The sequence below is a fragment of the Sardina pilchardus genome, chromosome 7 (genome assembly GCF_963854185.1).
Source record: "Sardina pilchardus chromosome 7, fSarPil1.1, whole genome shotgun sequence".
Lineage (NCBI taxonomy): Eukaryota > Metazoa > Chordata > Actinopteri > Clupeiformes > Clupeidae > Sardina > Sardina pilchardus.
This window is the reverse complement of record NC_085000.1, coordinates 17,520,917-17,541,641: the sequence shown is the minus strand read 5'-3', so window position 1 is coordinate 17,541,641 and position 20,725 is coordinate 17,520,917. Positions and strand designations below refer to the sequence as shown.

Here is a 20,725-nt window from a genome sequence, read left to right as displayed (position 1 = left end):
GAGTAAGGAGACTGTCGCCAAAACTACAGTCTTTGCTAAAGGGTCTTATTATAAAGGGTCTTATTAGGCTATATGTGGCGCAAAGACTCTCATAATAGACTTGTTCGTAAACACTAAACAAACACAGACAGACATCATCCTTTCTATGAAACGGATCTCGTTGCTGACTGTGGCAGTATAAGCCTGTAGCCTATTCTGCATAGTCGGTAGGCCAGACAACTAGTGGGAGCACATGGTGCAAAGCCCTCACGCTCTCGGCGTAGCCGCGGAGGAATCAATATTTTCCATGGCTCTTGCGTAGAGCCCACATTCGCTTTTACATTGATAGTTTAGTATGATGCAGCATAATGTTGACTCACAAGCAAAGTCTTTATAGACAAAAAGCCTTCTGGTAGCCTACCGTGTAAAACCTACAAAGCATCAATAGGCTACTTTCCATGTGCTCACGCCTCACTCTAAACGTTCAGGTGTGCACACAAAATATGTTCATGTGCGCACATGAAGGTTTTGCATGCACACAAAGATTTTTGTGAGCACATGAAACTTAACTTTCACTTTTTGGCTCCATAGGTTTGTCACAACATTGTCGCAATAGTAAATAAAAAAGAGAAATTAAAAAAACAATTGTCACAACAAGCAAAATTGTCAGACCATTATAGTAAATATTTCACCATTCTATACTGTATGTCTTAACAATTTCGATTTGCTTGACAAAGCTAGGCTAGCCTACATCTTAGGCCTACCTGTATCATTACATAAACATAGGCTTTGCCGTGTCTCAAACCGTTCAAGCACGCAACTTTAACGTCGGAACTTAATGTAATTTAATCATGGCCTACTTCTTCAACATCGACACATAATTCTTCCGGTGACGTCCGGTTTGTACCTCCATGAGCGCCGTAGTGAATGTCAACAAATCGCTGTCAAGAGTTGAGGACGAGGTTGCAGCAGCAACGAGTTTTGGAAGCTGCTGGGCAGACCAACGAGCGATTGTAGGAAGTCTGACTGTATACACTGGTTAGCCGTCTGGACAAATGGACCCACTTGACCTCCCTCTCGATTGCTTAATTTCGATATTTTCATACTTACATGAAGAAGACCTAGTAACAGCATCACATGTGTCTAAGGTAGGCTAAGCGATGCAAAGAGTCGAGTCGAGTCGATAGTCAATAGCGGAAGTAACATTTCCCGTGGGTGGTGGTGGTGTGGTGGAGGCATAGATTATTAAATTATTATTCGGAGACACATGTTTTATGCATGGTTCTATAAAATATTACTGAATAAGGCAAATGTCCCAAGTACTTCACCAAGTCGTTTAACCAATTGTGAGTTTCATGGTTAGTTTGGAATGTTTCAGGTTGTGTACATCTTTCCATTTGGCCTTTGGGCTTTTGAATGCTGTTGTGAACGTTTTGTCATGCGCTGCTTCTATAGGACATAATAACCCTCCTTAGCTGTATTATTGCAATAGTCTACCAAACTTGTGTTCACATTTTGCTGCTCATATTGCAAGTTAAACTTGGCTAGCTGTTTGGGGAGGGACATGACTGACTGTTTAGAGGCTATGGGACAAATGGTGGAAAGGAAACACAGCATAAGCCTCACAAGGCAGTAGTTTAGCAGTTGCAGTAGATGTATAAGCATGTGCCAGTATATCGGAGGTTCCTATTTCTTACTGAATCTGATTAACTTCTGTCTTGAATAGGCATGGCATGAGGCAGCAGAGACTCCATGGCTTTGGCGGTAAGCAGTTCTACATGGTAAACCAATCAATCAACCAACAACTTAATCAGTCAACCAATCATCATTTTCCCCTCCTCTTCTACTTCTGAACTCCATCCCATTTAGAAAAAAGTGTCTGCAGAGATGGGGTTTCTGCAATATCGCCAACTTTTTGTCTGACATTGACAAGCAGAGTTGGAAAAGCTACTACCTGCGACGTGCCCTCTTGGAGATAGGCATGAAGGCTGGAAGGTCCGGTGGTGACTACATCTGCCAAAGTCTGCGAGGCCACAATGGTAAAGTAGATTGTTTGTATGCATAGTATTAGAGAGAGAGAGAGAGAGAGAGAGAGAGAGAGAGAGAGAGAGAGAGAGAGAGAGAGAGATCACAAACTAGTTTATCCAAAAGACGCACCGGATCGTTGGTCTGATTGGTTGAAGGATTATCCAAGCGTACGGACTACGGAGTCATGATTTGAACGATGCCAATAGAGCTCGACAGTCCTGCAGTAGAAATAAAGCGCAGACTTCCCATACTAATTCTCTACCTTAAAAGATTGAGTTTAGTATAGTGATAGCCAGACTAATTCATATGGCAATTAAAAGTGTAATAATCTACGATTATATATGATATTTGTGATATTTGTAGTAATTGTGTGTAATTAATGGTCTGTTTGAACCTCAGGCAAAATCATTGGTGTTGTGTATTTGGCTGGGATCAATCCAATCTCTGAGTTCTGGAGCCAGTCCTCCGTAGTATGCAGTGCCTCCACAGATGGGACAGTGAGGGCCTGGGATGTTCAAAAGGCAAGTCACTGCAATACTTGTGTCACTAACGCAATCATGGAGTCGCAGCATCTCCAAAGGAACTCTTTATAGTTTGTTTACCTTAACATGTTGGCTTCAAACTCACTTTGATGATACACTGATTTACATTAAGGAGTTTGGCATCTGTTTTTTTTGTCAATAGGCCACCCAGCTGTGGTCAAGTCCTGAGCAAAGACAGCTGTGCGACATTGTGGCAGACCTGCAGAATAACATAGTGGTCACTGTGGATGACACTGGAACAGTGAAAGCCTGGGAGGGCCCGACAGGTGGGGAAGTGGCCTCTTATTCCACGGGCTCAACTAAAAACACACTGTATGCATGCAGCATCAATGACAAGCCAGTCATCATTGTGAGTCCCCACCTTCATTCATGTGGATTCGGGTGTTGATGAGAATGTTTTGTTGCAAAGATTTGTCATGTTAAAGAAGGCACAAATAGAGGATTACAGATGCAGGACTCAGTTGGCAAAGAAGTCATTTTTAAACTGATCTTTTAAAATCCGAATTCACCCTCTGTGCCTCTGATTTCTTCCATTTGAAGCTCAGTTTACTTAATTAATGCTCACATTATAATGCATGCAATAAATGCATTATGCAGGATTAACAAATCACTGTAATCACGTTGTTTGCCAGGTTGGGTCAAATAATGGAGCTCTGCATACACTGACAAGTCCATCATTGTCAAAGCTCTCCAGTCATGTGGTGTTTGACTCATTCAGACTGGACTTGATTCTGTCATCCCCTGACAAAAAGTGGATTCTGACGGCCTCAAAGGATTGCTCTGAATACAGTCCAAAGGTAAAAAACAAACAAACATGTAGTACCCTTCTTAGCATTTCTGTGTGACATCACAACATGGAAATGATAATCAATCATGTTGTTGATTGATAAGAATTGTCCTGAGAGTACCAAATATAGTGCTAGTCAACATTGTGTTCTATGTATAACTTGTAACAGTTTAATCAGTGCTTGCATGCTTGTGTCTTTATTTCTATTTGATTTATTGCTATTTTATCACTGCCACTTAGGTTTTCTTCAGTCCAAGTTTGTGCAGTGGCCCTGAGGGAGAGGGTCCAGTCAGTGTGAGTCTGCCCATGTCTGTCCGTAGTGTCTATTCTGCAGCCTTCCTGCCGTCGCCCTCACCCAGGGTGGCGGTGATCCACAGCAGTGACCTCTCACAGAAAAAAAATCTATCTATCTTCGACATCAGCATGGCGAAGACCAGATATGATGACCCCGCACCCGCAGGTAAATGTGCGTTAGTGGGATTGTTGTGTTTGGTTTTGCGCCCCCAGGTAATGTACAGGAGCTGGACACAGGTAAAGTAGAAGGGAAAAAAAACGAATGCCTAAATCCATACTTGTATTTTGGGATGTTTATCTCTAACAAAGCAACAAAAAAAGCCAAACTCAGTATTTACCTGTACCCAGATGTAAAGTAACTGGATTGAATGAACACTGGAAAAGTGTGCCTGTAACTCAACTGGAAGAGGAAGTTACCAACAATACCAAGATAGTGGGTTGCATCCATATGGCACAAATGAGTGTGTGTGTGTGTGTGTGTGTGTGTGTGTGTGTGTGTGTGTGTGTGTGTGTGTGTGTGTGTGTGTGTGTGTGTGTGTGTGTGTGTGTGTGTGTGTGTGTGTGTGTGTGTGTGTGTGTCTGTGTGTGTGTCTGTGTGTGTGTCTGTGTCTGTGTCTGTGTCTGTGTCTGTGTGTGTGTGTATATTGCTTTGGATATTGTAAAATGCTTCACCATCTGCTAAAATTGATATGTAATTAGCGCACATGTAAATGAATGAATAGTTGAACATGAATAAATATGAATTTCCGAGCCCCTCTGAGTGCCACTGTAATAAGTACATCATATGTCCAGCTCAGCAGACGGAGTCCTCTGAGCTGGACCTGCCGTCCACAAACGTCCTGCTCCAGGCCAGAGACAGCAACACACTGGTGGTGGCTGCAGGACACCAGCTGAGTGTCTACTCTGTGAAAGGAGCGCTCCTGCAGAGGATGGTGGACCACACAGGGCCCGTCACGTCCATTTGTGTGGTGAGACAGCTGCTGATTGGCTAATGACTAATGGCTAGAGTGAATGACGCAGCCTTTTGGCCAAGGGAAATATCTGTAACTTTTGGCTCCGTCAAGTTGAGGAAAAAAAGAAACAGTCAGCTGTTACAAGCTGTTGAGTACTGTGGCTGCCCACCAATGGGCTTCACTCCTCATATACTACATTACAAGTGAGATATAGTTGTAACTTGTACATGTCCTTTTTGGGTTTTATCTATGCATACGTAAATATTTATTTTTATTGCAGGACAATTTCCGTGTGGTGACTGCTTCTCTTGATCTGTCTTTGAGAGTACTGACATGGAATCATGAGAATGAGAAGGAACTCTCTCTTGACAGCCAGTACCATCTATTGGGAGGCTCACACACAATGTCAAGGTGCAATACATTGTCTATTTGTATTTATTTTTCTAATTTCCTTAGTATTTGTTGCTAGAATACGTATTCAGGAATGGGTGTGTTGGGAAAGATCCCAATTGTAATTGTAATTGTAATTGTAATTGCAATTCCACTTTCAGGCCAGTAGGGGGCGTAGAGGGGATAACAAAAGTGTTACAGTAATGCAAGTTCCATTGCTCAACTGACCCAACTCTAAACCATATCATCAACATAAGAATGCCTTCATAGTCATACATGTAACACAGAAACATGTCTTTACAGATAATATGTCTTTATGTTTTTTTTTCTAAAATAAATAAAAAATACAGGGGATCATACATTCCATCTGGTTCATACTGGTCTTACAAGTCATTAGGTTGCAGAATTCTATTTGAGAAATGAATCGGGGGGGGGGGGGGGGGGTCAACGGTGAAGATCACCAGAATTCTGGCAAGAAATATATCTTATCAGAAATCTGTCTTAACATCTCATATTTCCTTGTATTTTTATCCACAGAGGATTCACCGTTGTGGCCTGTGACTACATTAGTATTGTGGGCTCAGTGGCGTCTGTGAATGGCAACGACGTCCTGAAGGCCTACTCTTTCAACACCTGATGAAGGGACCATTCCTCCGATACTAGGGAAGTGCACAAGTGCTTTTAGACATGCTTGTTTGATGTCCAAAAAATTGAGAATGCTTCTGGGCTCATAATGATGATGTAACTCTGATGGCATAATATATACACATTCTTTCTTTGTGTATATATTGTCAACTGTCAACTATATCATTATTGTAGGTCTAGGAGCTTTTCAATTTCACAACAAAAAAATACTAGCTGGACCTGTATCAATTTTGATAGTCCTCCTCCCCATCCGTGCTGTGATGCCAACCATGACCAAAAGGTATATTCACGCCAACTCTTGCAGCTATGCTATATTAAGTTACGTTTACATGAAATGTTTACAAGGTTTGAGATGACAACTGACATTGTTTTTGTTCCACCTTTAATTGTTTGTGTTTTATTGTAACATTCATTTTACATATAAATGATAAATTATTCTATAGCCTCTCAATTTCCCTGAGACAACAATATGACTTGCAGAACAAATAAACAAAAACGTGTAAAAAAACCCAACAACTAAATAACTGTGCAATCAATAGAAAATCATTTGCATTCACAAAACAAAATGGCACAAAATCTTCTTTCCCAAACTTGAACTCAAGTAGACATTCGAAGATGCTGATTTTTTTTTATCCAGGAAGAGGTAGAACTAGAGTTAAGTATCAATACGCTGACAAGAAACTGCTGATTTGTTGATTGAGTTAGTCTGTATTGATCTAGTGTAATCCAGGCAATTGTCCATACATGCTGGAAAATGGCAGTTTTTCTTCACTGCAGTTCTAGCTGCAGCCTCACTGATTTTCTCATCTCCTCCAAAACAAGTTTCAAAATTGAGTTCATCGTGTCATACACCTGCTTGCCCTCTTGTGAGGTCTTGTCAATCTAGAAATCACAAAGCAGTACAAAAGAGGATTGTTTGTAGACTATTTACAGTAAATTGCTTTACATACAGTACTTTCATTACATTTTAAAAGGATGAGAGCTCTGGATTATCTTAAGAATTTTGCAATCAGCAAATTCAGACAAATGTCACTAAATAATGTTGTTCAGCTCTAGTGTTCACTAGATAGTTCTATGGGTGCCTCTCATTTAGAGTTTATACGTCCTCCCTCGCTCCTCGGGCCTCGATCCTCACTGATCTACATAAAGAAAGATAGACGAAGGGATAGACTATCATTGTTGCCGCCCCATCATTCTTTATGTACATCAGTGAGGATCGAGGCCCGAGGAGCGAGGGAGGACGTATAAACTCTAAATGAGAGGCACCTTGTGTGTTCTTCTAGTGGGAGTCTTGTGTACCCACCTTAGTGAAAGCCTTTGTGGTTCGTTCCAAAAAGGATTTTTCCACTTCCTCAGTGACCTCCAGTGCATAGGCAAAACATTGCAGGATACATGTCAGAGTCTCCTTCGGGGCCTGAAGTGGATAGGGTACACAAACAGCTGAACAGCACTGACAAGTCACACTCACTGAACCATATGTGTAGATGACTATCGTCTCCTCAGTATTAGTGAGTAGACTATTGAAGATCAGAGAAAGTAGAAGTAGAAGAATTGAAGATCAGAGAAAAAGATGTTAAGACATGATAAACGGCAGTGTTTCAAAATCCTGCCATGCGTTGCATGCACGTTGTTATTTTTGAAAAGCTTATTTTTACACCTGTTTGTTTTTTGACGCTATGGGCCTGCGCTTTGATGTTCACTGATAAAAATTCTGCAGAATTGCAGCATGAACCATAAACTCTGACCTTATTCAGTCTGTTGAGGATGGTGTTTGGATCACAGTGGCCCTGTCCCAGTATCAAGACATCCTTTGCAGTGAGCACAGGCTCCTTCAGCTGTTCTAGCCAGGACCACATGAGGCCGGCCAGGATGAAGGGGTCCCTCTCCAGGCACAGTTGCTCCCACACACCTGCCCCACAGTTCAGCTCTTTCTGTAAGACCCCACAGAGGACAGAGGACTTTCATTTTAGCAGACACCTTTATCCAAAGTGACACAAAGAGGAACACAAATCATAGTAATTTCTATTTTATCATTTCTCTAAAACTGATCTTAATCATTCCAAATCAGATCACATCATCAATCATCACACAGGGTTTGAAGATACCTTCCCAGTAATTTTTAAAGTATTACTGTGGAGTTTTGATTTACAATGGTCAAAAAAGTATGCAAAACCTTTTAAGCACCATCCAAGGCCTTATTGGCCATCATAGAGGCTTGCTTACATAAGTTGTATGTCATCAATGTCATGCTGTGAAATATATTTTTTTTGTGGTCTGTTCTTATCCGGAACGCAGAACTGTGTTCACTGAACACTATCTGTTCCACACATTACCATATAGCATCAAATTTGATTTTGAAGATGATACTAAAACTAGTTGACTAATAAAAACATACCTCAGACAGTGGCAAATTCTTGCATAGTGGTGCTTTAATCTGTTTACACAAGGTTGTCAATCCCTTAATTGCCCATATATTGTAATTTAACCTTAAAGCAACACTAAAGAGTTTTTCACACCTTAAAATAACGTTTCCAAAATCATTTCAGCGGTTCATCAACTCGTAATAGAGTGAACGGCATTTTGCTTTCACTTCACGGCCCCCTCCCTATCGGCTATAACCACACTATGTAACTTTACGAAGTGAGGTACTGTAGTGTATCTGTAGTTCGATTAAATGAGACATCAGAAACTACAAATTTGACTTGCTTCAATGTCGCAACACATCATACTCATAAAATCATGCAACATATTCTACCTTGTCTATTATTTGCTGGATAAACAAATAGCGTGTGTGCAGTGCGACAGAGGTACAGTGCTTTAGTGTTGCTTTAATTGTACCTGAAAAAATAAACATCTATACTGTAAACAGAAAAAGTCCAGCTTCAGAAAGTAAAAGTCCAACCATACATTGGTTTTACCTGTGCACTTAAAGAGACCCCATGCAACTTTTTCATAGTCATAATATCGCTTAGAAATCGTTTTTTTGCTTGACTGACCAGTTGTATCGAAAACAGTAATATTTCCTCCCGCCCCAGTGTCCCTATATCCGCTATTGCAGCCTTTCAGTTTGTCCAGGAGGCGATCGCTCCTTGTTTACATCTGGAAGTCTGAGACGCGTAAGGAACAAGAAGAACCACGCTTGCAATTTATATATTTATATATAGCCTATATATGTATAAATATACACGCTAAAGCTGTCGGGGAAGCTTTGCAGAGAAATATGCAAGCATAAAACGAGCGAAAACGAAAAACGAAAGCGAAACCAGAGATGAAATCGCCAATCCTGCATTGTTCCTCTTTAACACTGGTGATCTCACTAATAAGCTGTTCTAACTGGCTAAAGAACTGTGCTAATTAGAATCAGCTAGTTAAAGTGACAGACTGGCACAGATATCTGGTGGGACTTTTTCTGATGCTGGACTTTTCTACCTCTGCCAGTAAAAAAAAACCCAATCGCCAATCCTGCATTGTTCCTCTTTAACACTGGTGATCTCACTAATAAGCTGTTCTAACTGGTTGAAGAACTGTGCTAATTAGAATCAGCTAGTTAAAGTGACAGGCTGGCACAGATATGTGGTGGGACTTTTTCTGAAGCTGGACTTTTCTACCTCTGCCAGTAAAAAAAAACCCATACAAGTTAATAGCTTATTTTGTTATACGTGTTCCGTGCTCTACCACCACTTCCCAGAGGCGAACATCCCAGTTCAAGAAAGTAAAAGTCCTGCCATATATTCTTCCTACCTGTGCACTTACCACAGGCGATGTCACTAATTATCTGATCTACCTGGCTGCTAATTAGGATGAGCTGGTTTACTAAATGGTTGGATCAAATACTTGGCTGGACTTTTTCTTTCTGAACCCGGGATGTCCGTCTCTGCCACTTCCTGCTTGAAAACCGCAATGAAATCACCCACTCTGTGTGATTTATAGGGCCCTTCTCATTCGTCTTTTCATCTATCCTCCCTTCCTTCCTTGGTTCTCGTTCCCACTGATCTAGATAAAGAATGGGAAGTCTATCCAGTGTTCTTTATAGATCAGTGGGAACGAGCCGGAAGATCGAGGAAGGAAGGAAGGGAGGATAGATAAAAAGACGAATGAGAAGGGCCCACCGTGTGCAATATATTCCAGCGCCCACTGTACCTGCCAGGCTGCCACTCGTTCCATGTGGTCGTTCTGCCCGTCCACCTCGAGGTCCAGTGCCAGGGCTTGCGCCAGCAGCAGGTGGCGCGACTCCAGCGTGAGCTCCGTCTGCAGGGTGATGAAGGGCACCTCCGAGCGCTCGGACCATTCCGACTCGGTGCTGACCTCGCCGGGGCCGTTCTGGAGCGGCTCGTCGGAGTTGCGCTCTGCCTTCCAGGCCGACACCATGGCCAACGGGCTGACCCCCGTGCCGTTCCTCTTGTCGGTCACCGACTTGCTGCGTTGGAACAGAGAGTTGTTGCCTTGCTTGTTCAGGACCAACGCGCTGCCATGCTTGTCCTTCTGCGTCTTGATGTCCCACACGGAACCCTGGGACCCCGAGGGACTCTGGACCATTGGGGTCCGGTTCCCCGGGACTGTGACGAGGAAAGGCTCCGACAGGTTCTCCTGAGATGACGAGTGTTTGTGCATGTTGGCAAGAACCTCAAGGGGGTTATCCGCCAGATCCAGCTTGGCGGCCAACCGCTGGATGTCCGTGTCGCTGAAGCTAAGGCTCTTGCGGGCGAAGTGCAGGGGGTGAGCGGGGTCACCGGCCGTTGGCAGCCCTGGCAGGCGTGGGGGCAGGCCGCTCAGCCCCTTGGTGGCCTCCCAGCGCCGGCTCTGCTGCCGGAAGGAGTAGATGGCGTTCTGCATCTCCTCCTCCATCTCCTCCGTCAGGTCTTCCACGTCCAGGATCTCCTCGGCGATGATCTCTCGGTTTTCCGCGATGTCCGGGAGGAGCTTGGACACCAGGTAGATGAGTTTTGGCACATTCCGCAGTTGCCGCGCCTCGTAGCCGTGCAGCATGTTTTTCTGTCGCACCAAGTACTCGTCCAGGGTGACCGCCCGGACCTTGGGTTCCGCACAGGAGAAGACGTTTCGCAGCGGCACCAGGAACTGGCTAAATTGCCGCACACACTGCAACTGCCCCCGGGTCTGGATGGAGTTGGGCCTCCTGTCGCGCACAGACAGAATGGCCTGGTCAGCGGTCATTCTGGTGGAGAAGACCAGAAAGCAGGCCAGCAGCACCCCTGCAACAGCACGGCACACAGACCAAAAAACATCAGATTTTTTTTTTTTTGTCTCGTAAGTTTGCGGTGCTCAAAGACATTTCAAGCTTTAGAATTTGTCCACGTGAAGCCATTAGATCAATCATACATGAAAATTCAATTCGCTTGCTTAAAAGAAACACAGTCGTCTTCTTCTTGAGAACTACTCAGACTGCGCAGTGAGGCTCCTGAGGTTAGAGCAGGTTGTGATCACAAGATTAAGAAGTCCAACCAGGTGAAATTCTTTTGTAATCCCTGGTAGTGAGAAGTCCAATTTAGAGATAGTCTTACCTGTCCTCCCTAACCCAGCATGACAGTGGACAGCCACCTTGCCCTCCTGGACAGCAAAACACATCACTTTCACAATATCCAGCAGTGCGGTGAGGGACGTTACGCCATAGTCAGTCCATCCATAGTTGTAAAAGTATACTGAAGATGACAAGAACATCGGTTTCATAACGAGCTGCTCATGACAGACATCAGTCAAACACACAAAGTGGAAAATAAACAAAATACGCAAGAGCCAATTCATCTGGAATTTAATTTATCTGTTGAATTTATTTAAAGTGTTTTGTCTAGCTTTCCAGAGCAGGAAGATTAACCACTTCTTGAATGGTCTCTCTCTACAACAACCTGTTTTCACTCCTATTAATAAAGTAAAGTATTAATATGTCCCCCCCTTGTACTCTCCCCATTGCATATTGAAGAACTGATCATTTGTTACATACTGCCTGCTTCCATGAAGGCCTCTGGGCAGTAGGTGAAGCCGCTGTCTGGCTCCAAAGGGTTTCCACAGCTGGCATGCTCTCCGGGCTGCTGAAGATTTATGACCGTCCGTACGCCATTCCTTAATGCAGACAAAAACAGGGTTATCTGCACCCAGCCCACGCACAATACACCACACTGGGGAGTGACCCACATAGTCACCACCACTCACTTTTAAGACAAAGTGTTGCTTAAATTAAATTTCGCTTTTCCAGAAACAGATTTATCAAAAGTGATTCTGGGGCCATGGGGTCATGCGTGATGTTTTACTTTGTGAGGTATTCATGATTTAATACACACTGCTTTTGTGATACCTGCGAAACTGCTCGATCATATTGAACTTCTCAATGACTTCAGTTGAAGGTCGTGCCATAGCCAGCAATTTATCAGTTACCCTAAAAAGAACAATACAAAAAAAGGTTACACAAGTAAACTAGTACCACTTGACATTAGAACCATCATAAATATTCTTAATGTAAATACTTAATATCCCATTATAGCATTCCATATGAGATATATTTCAATAGGTACCTACTTGTATCATTCTGAAATCTTTTTTTTTTTTTTTTTTTTTTTAAATGGTCATCCGAGTATCTGTTGGTGTTCAGCTAGATGTTTTTCAGTTGTTTTGTCTCCAAACTGGCTTTTTACGTGCCAGAGCAGAACATGTTCTAAAGCAGTGGTTCTTAACTGGTCTGATCTGGCTTTGGGACCCACAATTTCCTATGTTCATAAAGTCGTGACCCATTTAGCGTTCAATCCAACAGATAGGGTGAGCTACATGGTAACATACAAAGTGCCTGTGGACCTACTTGTCTGGAACATGCACAATGGCATTACATTGTTTATGTCCATGGCAATGACTAACATTGGCTACGAATAAAGCCTGTTAAAATAAAGGTACAGTACTAGATCTGACAAGGAATCATTTTGAATAAAAGCTCCGTGACCCACCCAGAATGGTTTTCGCGACCCATGTTTGGGGTCCCGACCCACCAGTTAAGAAACACTGTTCTAAAGTGTCAAGTCAAGCCGCAGTGTACCAGGATGAGTAGAGTCCTTTGATGGCCTGCTGGTCCTCTGTCCAGCGGGTGGGGTCCTCGTACTTGCAGGCCTTGCCCCCACAGCCGATGGAGCACTGCATATGACTGGGGATGACATGCCTCAGTGTCTCTCCGACCACTGTGTACTTGGCTGTGGGAACGCGTCTCCGCGCTAGAAAGAAGCCTGGAACCACAGGTCAAGTGCAAAATGACAAAGAATGACTCGCTTGTTGTAGAATACGTTTGGTTAGAGCAGACACTTGGGTTTTTTTCGTGCTTTATGTCTTCGATTCCGTACTCATGATAGAATGTCCTTGATAGTGTGGATCTGTATTATTGGCTTTCCCAAAGTGCTGAGTGAATTTATTTAAAAAGTGAATCACTGCACAGTAGTTACTCAGAATAACCATTTTAATAACAGATACCGATGGTTTGACCAGCTGTCTTATACCATCGGTATATATATGTTATCAAAATGTTAATTTGAACACTGAAGCCAGATTTGTAGCATTTAATTTCCATGTTGAGTCATTATGAATGGAAAACACTTTGGACTAGAACTGGTCTAGAATTCAGTAAATTCACCACATAAATGAACTTGATTAACACTTCTTGACACAAGGATTTGGCGTTATGCACCAGACACCAGCCAGGGAACAGGACATAGTAGGCCTATCCTTTCTTAACCCTTCACCCCAATCACAGCCTTTCGTAAAAGATCCAGAGTTCATCTGGTGGCTTCTTAAAACAGAAGGGTCCAGGTGAAGCACCTGTGTTGTAGCCACAGAACCAGACGTCAAATTACATCAGTCTTAGATTAAGTGCTCGAGATTACCCTTGTCTGGAGGCTGTCCCAGTCATGGCAGAGCTATCCTACTTCTAAAATAGTAAAGCCCTGCTTTAAACACTGCAATGGATAATGTATATTTAGCAAGAGCAACACTAGCTGTTGTAGCATTATGCAATGTTTGCAAAAAAAAATCTATTGAATATAAAATTGAATTGAGGAAATTATACAATGTGTGTTCCAAATGGGTGAAATATTTTTTTTCTCTGTACCAGATTCCATGTCTGTGTGAAGAAGCACTTCTTTGTCCACAAGCAACACTTTAGGAGATTGACATCCACCTCCATTGCAAGGCCTGTGGATGAACGCATTACAGAGCCAAAATCAGAACTGCATTCCAGTGACTGGGATACCTTGTTCTGATAAAGAGCCTAAACCAACCATTACTTGATTAAAAGTTTCAAACATGGATGCCAGTGATAATCCACTGAGGTTCAGGAGACACAGTAGATAGATACTTTATTGATCCCCAAGGGGAAATTCAAGAACTAATGATTTCATTAAGGTTTAACAAAAGACAAGGATGTACAAAGACGTTCTACCGATGACAAAAATGTATTCTGAGGCTGAGAGACTGCTCTCTCTAAGATCCATAAAACCACTGAACGAAATGAAAGCACAACTGTGTGGCTTACCTCTGACATCAAGAGAAGTCTGTCCATCTGACGACCCAGTCATCAAAGCTTCAAAAGTACCCCGGCCCCCGAAGAACTCCTGATCTGTTCGCTTTCTCAGTGTTTCACGGAGATCATCCCGTCAGCAGTCTTCCCAACCACGGCAGGACTAATAGACCTAATCCTCTCCACTAGTCAGAGCCTCTCAGTCGGTGACATCACACCCAATGTACTCGCCCGCGGCTTTATTAAGCAGAAAGCGTCGGTCCATGACCCTCATCCATGCGCGTCTCCCCCTTTTAACAATATTACTTCTGGACAAACAGGAGACAAACACACAGTTGTGGCATTGGAAAGCAAATGTTGATGTGGAGGTAGAGAGAGGTCTGTGGTAGGCTATCTTTTAGGAGGCGAGAAAGAAATGTCACAAGATCCAGGCGAATGTTTGGCCAGCATCTAATATACACACCTACTGTTTAACATTACACCTGTGGATTGGGCGAAACTAATTATATGGCTATTTCAACCCCCTCTTGGATTAACCGCCTAATCCAATAGATTAGTGCAAATAGGCTCCTTAGGGGGCTGAGATGCCCCCTGCCACATCAGAGAAAAGATCATTCAGACAATAAGGGTCCTATTTTGAATGATGTGCTTGATAAACCTTTTTTAATAACTGGGCAAAATGAATTTGCTAATTCAGCATCATGGGCAAGATCCTAACATCCAACAGTGATGAGTCAACTTAATGCCCCCACATAGTGACACACAGTTGCTATAGGTCACAAGAACTTTGCCTGTTGAAAGAGTGGCACCATTTAAATTCAAGAACCAAAAGTCTGATTCTAAAATCCACTAGCTATACATTAATGGCAAATATTTAAGATGAATTGATTGATTGTTGACTAAATTCAAAGTGTACATAATCTTCACTCCATGAGTTCCATTGTTTAAGCAAGACAAGTTGAAACTAGTAATGAAACACATAGTCTCTGTGTACTTCACAGCAGTGGTTGGCTCAATTGAATTACAATCAATCTGCTGAGCATGTTTGGAATGTCCTTCAGTATGTCCTTAGTTGACTCCAAAGGTGCTCCATCCTCAGTGTGAATTGTGTGAGTTACTGTATGTGTAGGCTGCTTTTTAAAGACTGGGCAATCAAACTGGGCTCTCATTCTTACTCGTGTTGTGTTCACACTTGGTGACCTGTATTCTTTTGCAAAAGACAAAGCATTGACGATTAGTTGCTCTATGGCACAGACTGGGGCCAACTAGCGCAAGCGATGATTGGCTCAGCCCTCATCAATCTGATTACCGCTAGGATCTCTAAGTCGGAAAGGTGTTTAAGCGAACAGCGATGACGCTAGCGCAATATCAAATGATGTCTGTTGAATCCACACTGAGATCATAGATGAAAGTGAAAACGTCACACATTTTTAGAAGTGGCCTTAAATATATTTTTAAGTCTGATGTCACATTCTATTTACACTATTTAGTTGTTAAATATAGTTTATTCTGCAATAGCTCTCTTTGTTTCAATAATGTAGGCTACTATCTCCCTCAGGGGACTACACCCACACTAAAAAACAAAGACTATGTCAAATGCCATAGGCCTACTACCACAACATCACATGCAGTATGACTCAGCACACTTGTGGTCTGTGGTAAACATAGATGTCCCAATGCAAAGTCTTGTTCCTTTATAATGGATAATTCCAATGGATCAACAGACATCATTTACAGCTAATGGAACAAGCTTGTGATGCTACATCTTGTTTGATTTCTGAAATGTCTTGCAATGTATAAAACAAACCAAAAATAGAAAAAAAAGGAGACTGTCATTCACACAGCTGAAATATTAAATGTAACCCCTTAATCGTCAATGCAGTAAGCACTAAGCCATGATGTGCTGCCTACATGAAATAGAAACAGAAGACGCCTAAAGACACCACAGCAGATAAGATACCCACAGTTGCGTTCAACCTGGAATGTAGGAATCACAGGTTTGGGATAGAAAATAAGGGCAGTGGGGTATCAGATATTGTAATGCTAGGTGCAAAATCATCAACCATTTCGGTTTGTGTTTCACATGGCCAGGGTCTCACGTAAGAGCAATCAGCTTCTGCTTTCCCATATTATTCTTATTTGCTGTTTTTAGTTGTTCACTGTTCCCTGTAGTAGTAGTGAGCAATTGCTAGTTAGTAAGAACAATCAGGAATTAGGGATGCATTGCAGATTGGAGTTAAACACTATTACTGCTGGGATTATATCCCTAATGACTAATAACTAACATGTTATTATAGTGCAATACAAAATGGTGTTATGCAGCATAGTAACAAACAAGTCAGAGATCTCCTTTAAACCATTTCTGTAAATCATATTTATTCATTCAAAAACACCTTGATTCTACTTTAGGCAGCAATATCAATATATTAAGGGATTTCATTTTAATGTACTTGGGCAATTAAGTACAACACAGCACACATGGATTGAACTGGCCAATATAAAATGTAAAAAACAAAAAACTAAATAAAAAAATCAGCATCTTAAGTAATCAGCATTTATAGAATGCCTTAATGTGACATGCTACAATGCACGTGCAAACCGCACATTTTAAAACAGCAAGCTAACTAAGCTGTTGCCGTCCTCATCCGGATTCGTGTCTAATTGATGTGTTACTGTTGGGCATTATGAGTTATGACTGTTCAGTGCTAGGAAAAGTATGTAGCTTAATAGGAAAAACACCTGAGTCCCTCGGTCATAGACAGCACTGGTTTAGATGCTCTCAGTGCCTTCCTATGTTCTGGTCCATTCCACTCCTGGCTTCCTTGCAGGATCCCGTTCGCCGAGGTCCATTTCACAGCCAAACAGTCTCTACTTCTTTTTCTTCCCTTTCAAAAGGCAAAACCCCCCCATGTTTATTAGCAACATTTTAATGCAAGGAAATATTACTTTTTTCATATTACAATAGCAACAATTCTAAATGGCTTTGGGGCAATCTCCTGTGCATAGAGAATGGAGAAAGTTTTGGACTAGTCTTAAAACGTGCAGAAAAAAACAAACCTATACTTAAAGCAGCATCTTGGAGTTTAGATAAGTGGACAAGCTGTAACCTTCCAAGTGGTCCAGTTGGCACAAGTGAAAGCTTGCCAACATGTTAGGCTAACTGGCTTAGCTGGATGGGAAAGTTGTGCTGTTAAGACTTCTCTATTGTCTCAGCATGTTCTGTTTCGGACTACAGAACCACATGATGCGTAGTCTCGGCAGATTGCTGGGAAATACTGGTGCATTTAGGTGCCCTTACCAGGATACACATATCACACAAATCAAAAACATACCTCAAAACTGAGTTAAATGTTCCGTGGTGTTGCTTTACGTCGTGGATCATACAGTACATGAAAAAAAGACCTTATTTGAGAGGGTCAAAAAACAGACTCACCTTTTCCACCACCACCTCCCCCCGATGTCCCGCACTTGAGCTGGTGCATCTTCTCGCCCAGCAGGTAGAGGGGGGCCATGGAGAGCGAGGCCACCCCCAGAAACACCACCAGCCCCACGGGGCTCAGGTGGGACATGATGGGGTACACCCAGATCCCCGACACATGGTGCACCCAAAGGACCCTGAGCATGACAAAACAGCACACATATGTTATAAATATACCACCCTATTATACTGTATTTGTGCATAAATATATCATATAAAATGTATCAATATAAAGGTAAATGGTCAGGTAATCAAAACGTAGATTCATTTCTAAAGACAGTAGTCATCAGACATGACTATCCTGGAAGATGAGCCATGAAGAGATCTTACGGAGTCCTACAGCGACTACCGAAAAAGCCCAGGCTTTAGCTAGAAGTTAGCCCAGGCTTTAGCTAAAAGTTAGCTCAAGCCATAGTAGCAGGAATTTACCATGTCAGGTAAAGAGCCGCAAACAAAGCCAGGCTCAAGATGCCTTTGGCTCTGCTGGGGTACTTGTGAACCTGGAGATACATCTGCACCAGGAGCAGAGGCATAATGACGGTGTGCTAGAGAAGGCAGGAGAGAGAGAGAAAAAAATTGAATCATTAAAGGCTGATCTGTGTATGCCTATGCATTTTATAACTGAAAGGGAAATAGAATTGTGCAATGAGTAAGGAATGATTAGGGTTCAAAATGATGCAACATTAACCTTTGTTCCACAACCACAACCCTTAATGAAGCAATATAAGGGCAAGGGCAGTGTTGCAAAAGGCAGCCTGGGCTACTCACCAAGGCATGGTTGAGCCATGTTGGAATAATATCATCCAAAAACTTTGGATATACCAGCTCACGGTTGTAGGTGTAGATTGACCAAAATGATGCAAAGACAAACTGTAAAACATAAAACTGAGTCAATATAACTAGACCACAAAAAGCAATTTCAATATAAGGTTAATTGCATGTTAGCAGGGTAATTCTACGAAACAGGTGCTTTTTCCACTATATTTTTTTTAGTAGACTTCTTTTCAATTTAGCCACATCATTAGACATCACCATCCAAAAAATTATATTTGTCCACCTCAGGCATATATTTTCTTTTCATGAAATATAGTAAAATGGGCTGAAATATAATAAATGTGACAGGGTGGTAAATTATATGATAAAATGGCTCTAGTTATCCAGTAACAGTCAAGTTATTGACTTGACATACATGCAAATGTAAGCAAATGTAATTTGCTCAGTAATGATAGTGTTGAGCGTGTAAAATGGGTGGGTGGATGTTGCGTGCGTGGTGGGTGGGTGGATGTTTGCATGCGTGGTGGACGATGTGCGGGATGCCTCTTCGGGTTTAACTGGGTAACCTATTCCTACGCACCTGTCCCCACAAAAGAGGTGTGTAAAAGCGTTTTGTAAACCCTCTATAGTATAACCATTTATATCACCATTGATATACTTATTAATACTTAATATGACTTACAGTAATACTAACACACTCTATTTCTCTTCCCTTTCCCCTATACCTCACCTGTGAGGTAAACCATTACCAGCCATCAACCATCTCTGTGCCTGTCCCTCATCACACCTGAAGTCACATCCCTCTGACTGCCCTACCATCGCCATTGCCTTCGCCATCCCTATGACTGCTCTAACATCGCCTGCTGTGGTTCCCTGCCCGAATCTTTGGCCCTCGGATCCCAGCGACCCATCACCTTCCGAAATAACTAATGGATTACTAATGGACAATTTATTCCCTACACTGGACTATTTGAACTTTCATTGTCATTGTAACTTTCAAACTACAAATGACTGTACTGTAACTGACCCAAGGCAGATGGGTTGGGCCCTTGAGTCGTGGGTCTGTCTGAGGTTTCTTCCTATATGTATCTCCAATTCTAGGGAGTTTTTCCTTGCCCCTGTTACTCATGGGCTCTCTTTGAATGTCTAACACTCTGTAAAGCGCCTTGAGACATGTCTAATGTATTAGCGCTCTATAAGCGACATTAAATTGAAATTAAATTAAAATAATTATTCTGTCTAATTTCCGTGATGGGGTGGTATGAAATATTTACCAAAATAAATGGCAATTTATTCTGAATAAATATGTCAAATGACACTAGGAAAGTATATTTCATTTTGAAAATAACATGCATGGTGATATTTGTGTAAATGTAATGTTCAATCCAGACACATGGAAATGGACATAATCATGCACTTATGAAAATGGTTAAAAGTAGTTTGACACGATTTTCTTGTCCATTATGTAAACAACAACCCTTTTGAATTATTATCTTGGCTTTAGAATCACACTTTTGTGCCTTTTGCATCTAATCAAATGTTCTGAACGCAAATGGTACACTTTCCATAGAATGACCCAACAACATATTTTTTCACTAAAATAAATCTGGGAGACAACGCTTACCATTCCAATTGGAAATGCCAAGACGGTAAATATATAATCTCTAGTTCTTATTAGGAGAGACGGAAGTCCGCTACGAGCAGCTTTAGTTGACACTGCCATGTGCACAACATCAGTCACAACACATAATCCAAAAAAGACCGTCTGCATCACCTGGGAATAAAGAGGAATGTTAAGTTAATGGAAAGATCTGATGAACACGATCAAAATGATAACACAATGTTGGTAACGTTATAGGAACGATCCAGAAGAATATGAAAGAGTCAGTGAAGTTCATTCATTCAAGTGGTCGGTAGACAATTCCATTGAGTGACTGGATTATTGTTAGTAGCCATTGGCTAGCTGTTTACTAACCAGGTTTATAAAAGTAAGATATTTCCATCGTCCTCCGTATGTTCGCGCTCCTGGATGTCGATCTGTTATTTCTAATGAGCAATTACTCCATACTGTGAAAACATACCATCCAAATATCGCTAAATGAACACAGAAACACGACCTCCAACCCATACCCATTGCAGCCATTTTTAGCCAATGTTACTTCCGTATGAGCGCAGACGGACTGTTTGAAGATTCCATAATGAGGTTGCCAGATTGTTCAGAAATCCGCCGACTCAACCCCTTCAAATAATGGTGTCATTCTGTTATCTCATTCATGTTCCCTGGGGATCCTATAGGCACGATGGAAACATTTCAGGGAGCAGTTTTAAAACCCATGTCCATTGTCTATTTTA

General features: G+C 42.0%; 3 protein-coding genes across 3 annotated transcripts; 1 reads left to right on the top strand and 2 right to left on the bottom strand.

Annotated features, from left to right (window-relative positions):
• Window positions 1-953: 953 nt before the first annotated feature.
• Window positions 954-7,343, top strand: fbxw12 (F-box and WD repeat domain containing 12). Its single transcript, XM_062540980.1, has 10 exons — window positions 954-1,127; window positions 1,706-1,743; window positions 1,849-2,018; window positions 2,407-2,528; window positions 2,692-2,898; window positions 3,182-3,346; window positions 3,577-3,796; window positions 4,423-4,598; window positions 4,864-4,994; window positions 5,511-7,343. Exons 1-10 carry the CDS (start codon window positions 1,035-1,037, stop codon window positions 5,608-5,610), a joined length of 1,422 nt encoding a protein of 473 aa, XP_062396964.1. The 5' UTR covers window positions 954-1,034; the 3' UTR covers window positions 5,611-7,343.
• Window positions 7,124-14,179, bottom strand: ptpdc1b (protein tyrosine phosphatase domain containing 1b). The gene is made up of 8 exons (XM_062540234.1): window positions 14,137-14,179; window positions 12,655-12,838; window positions 11,926-12,006; window positions 11,575-11,693; window positions 11,138-11,275; window positions 9,759-10,828; window positions 7,364-7,549; window positions 7,124-7,135 (listed from the first exon to the last, which is right to left on the bottom strand). The coding sequence occupies exons 1-8, from the start codon at window positions 14,177-14,179 to the stop codon at window positions 7,124-7,126; spliced, it is 1,833 nt and encodes a 610-aa protein (XP_062396218.1).
• Window positions 14,180-16,471: 2,292 nt separating this feature from the next.
• adtrp1 (androgen dependent TFPI regulating protein 1) lies at window positions 16,472-20,550 on the bottom strand. Its single transcript, XM_062540968.1, has 6 exons — window positions 20,349-20,550; window positions 19,998-20,147; window positions 18,368-18,469; window positions 18,029-18,144; window positions 17,555-17,736; window positions 16,472-17,006 (listed from the first exon to the last, which is right to left on the bottom strand). The coding sequence occupies exons 1-6, from the start codon at window positions 20,514-20,516 to the stop codon at window positions 16,990-16,992; spliced, it is 735 nt and encodes a 244-aa protein (XP_062396952.1). The 5' UTR covers window positions 20,517-20,550; the 3' UTR covers window positions 16,472-16,989.
• Window positions 20,551-20,725: the final 175 nt, after the last annotated feature.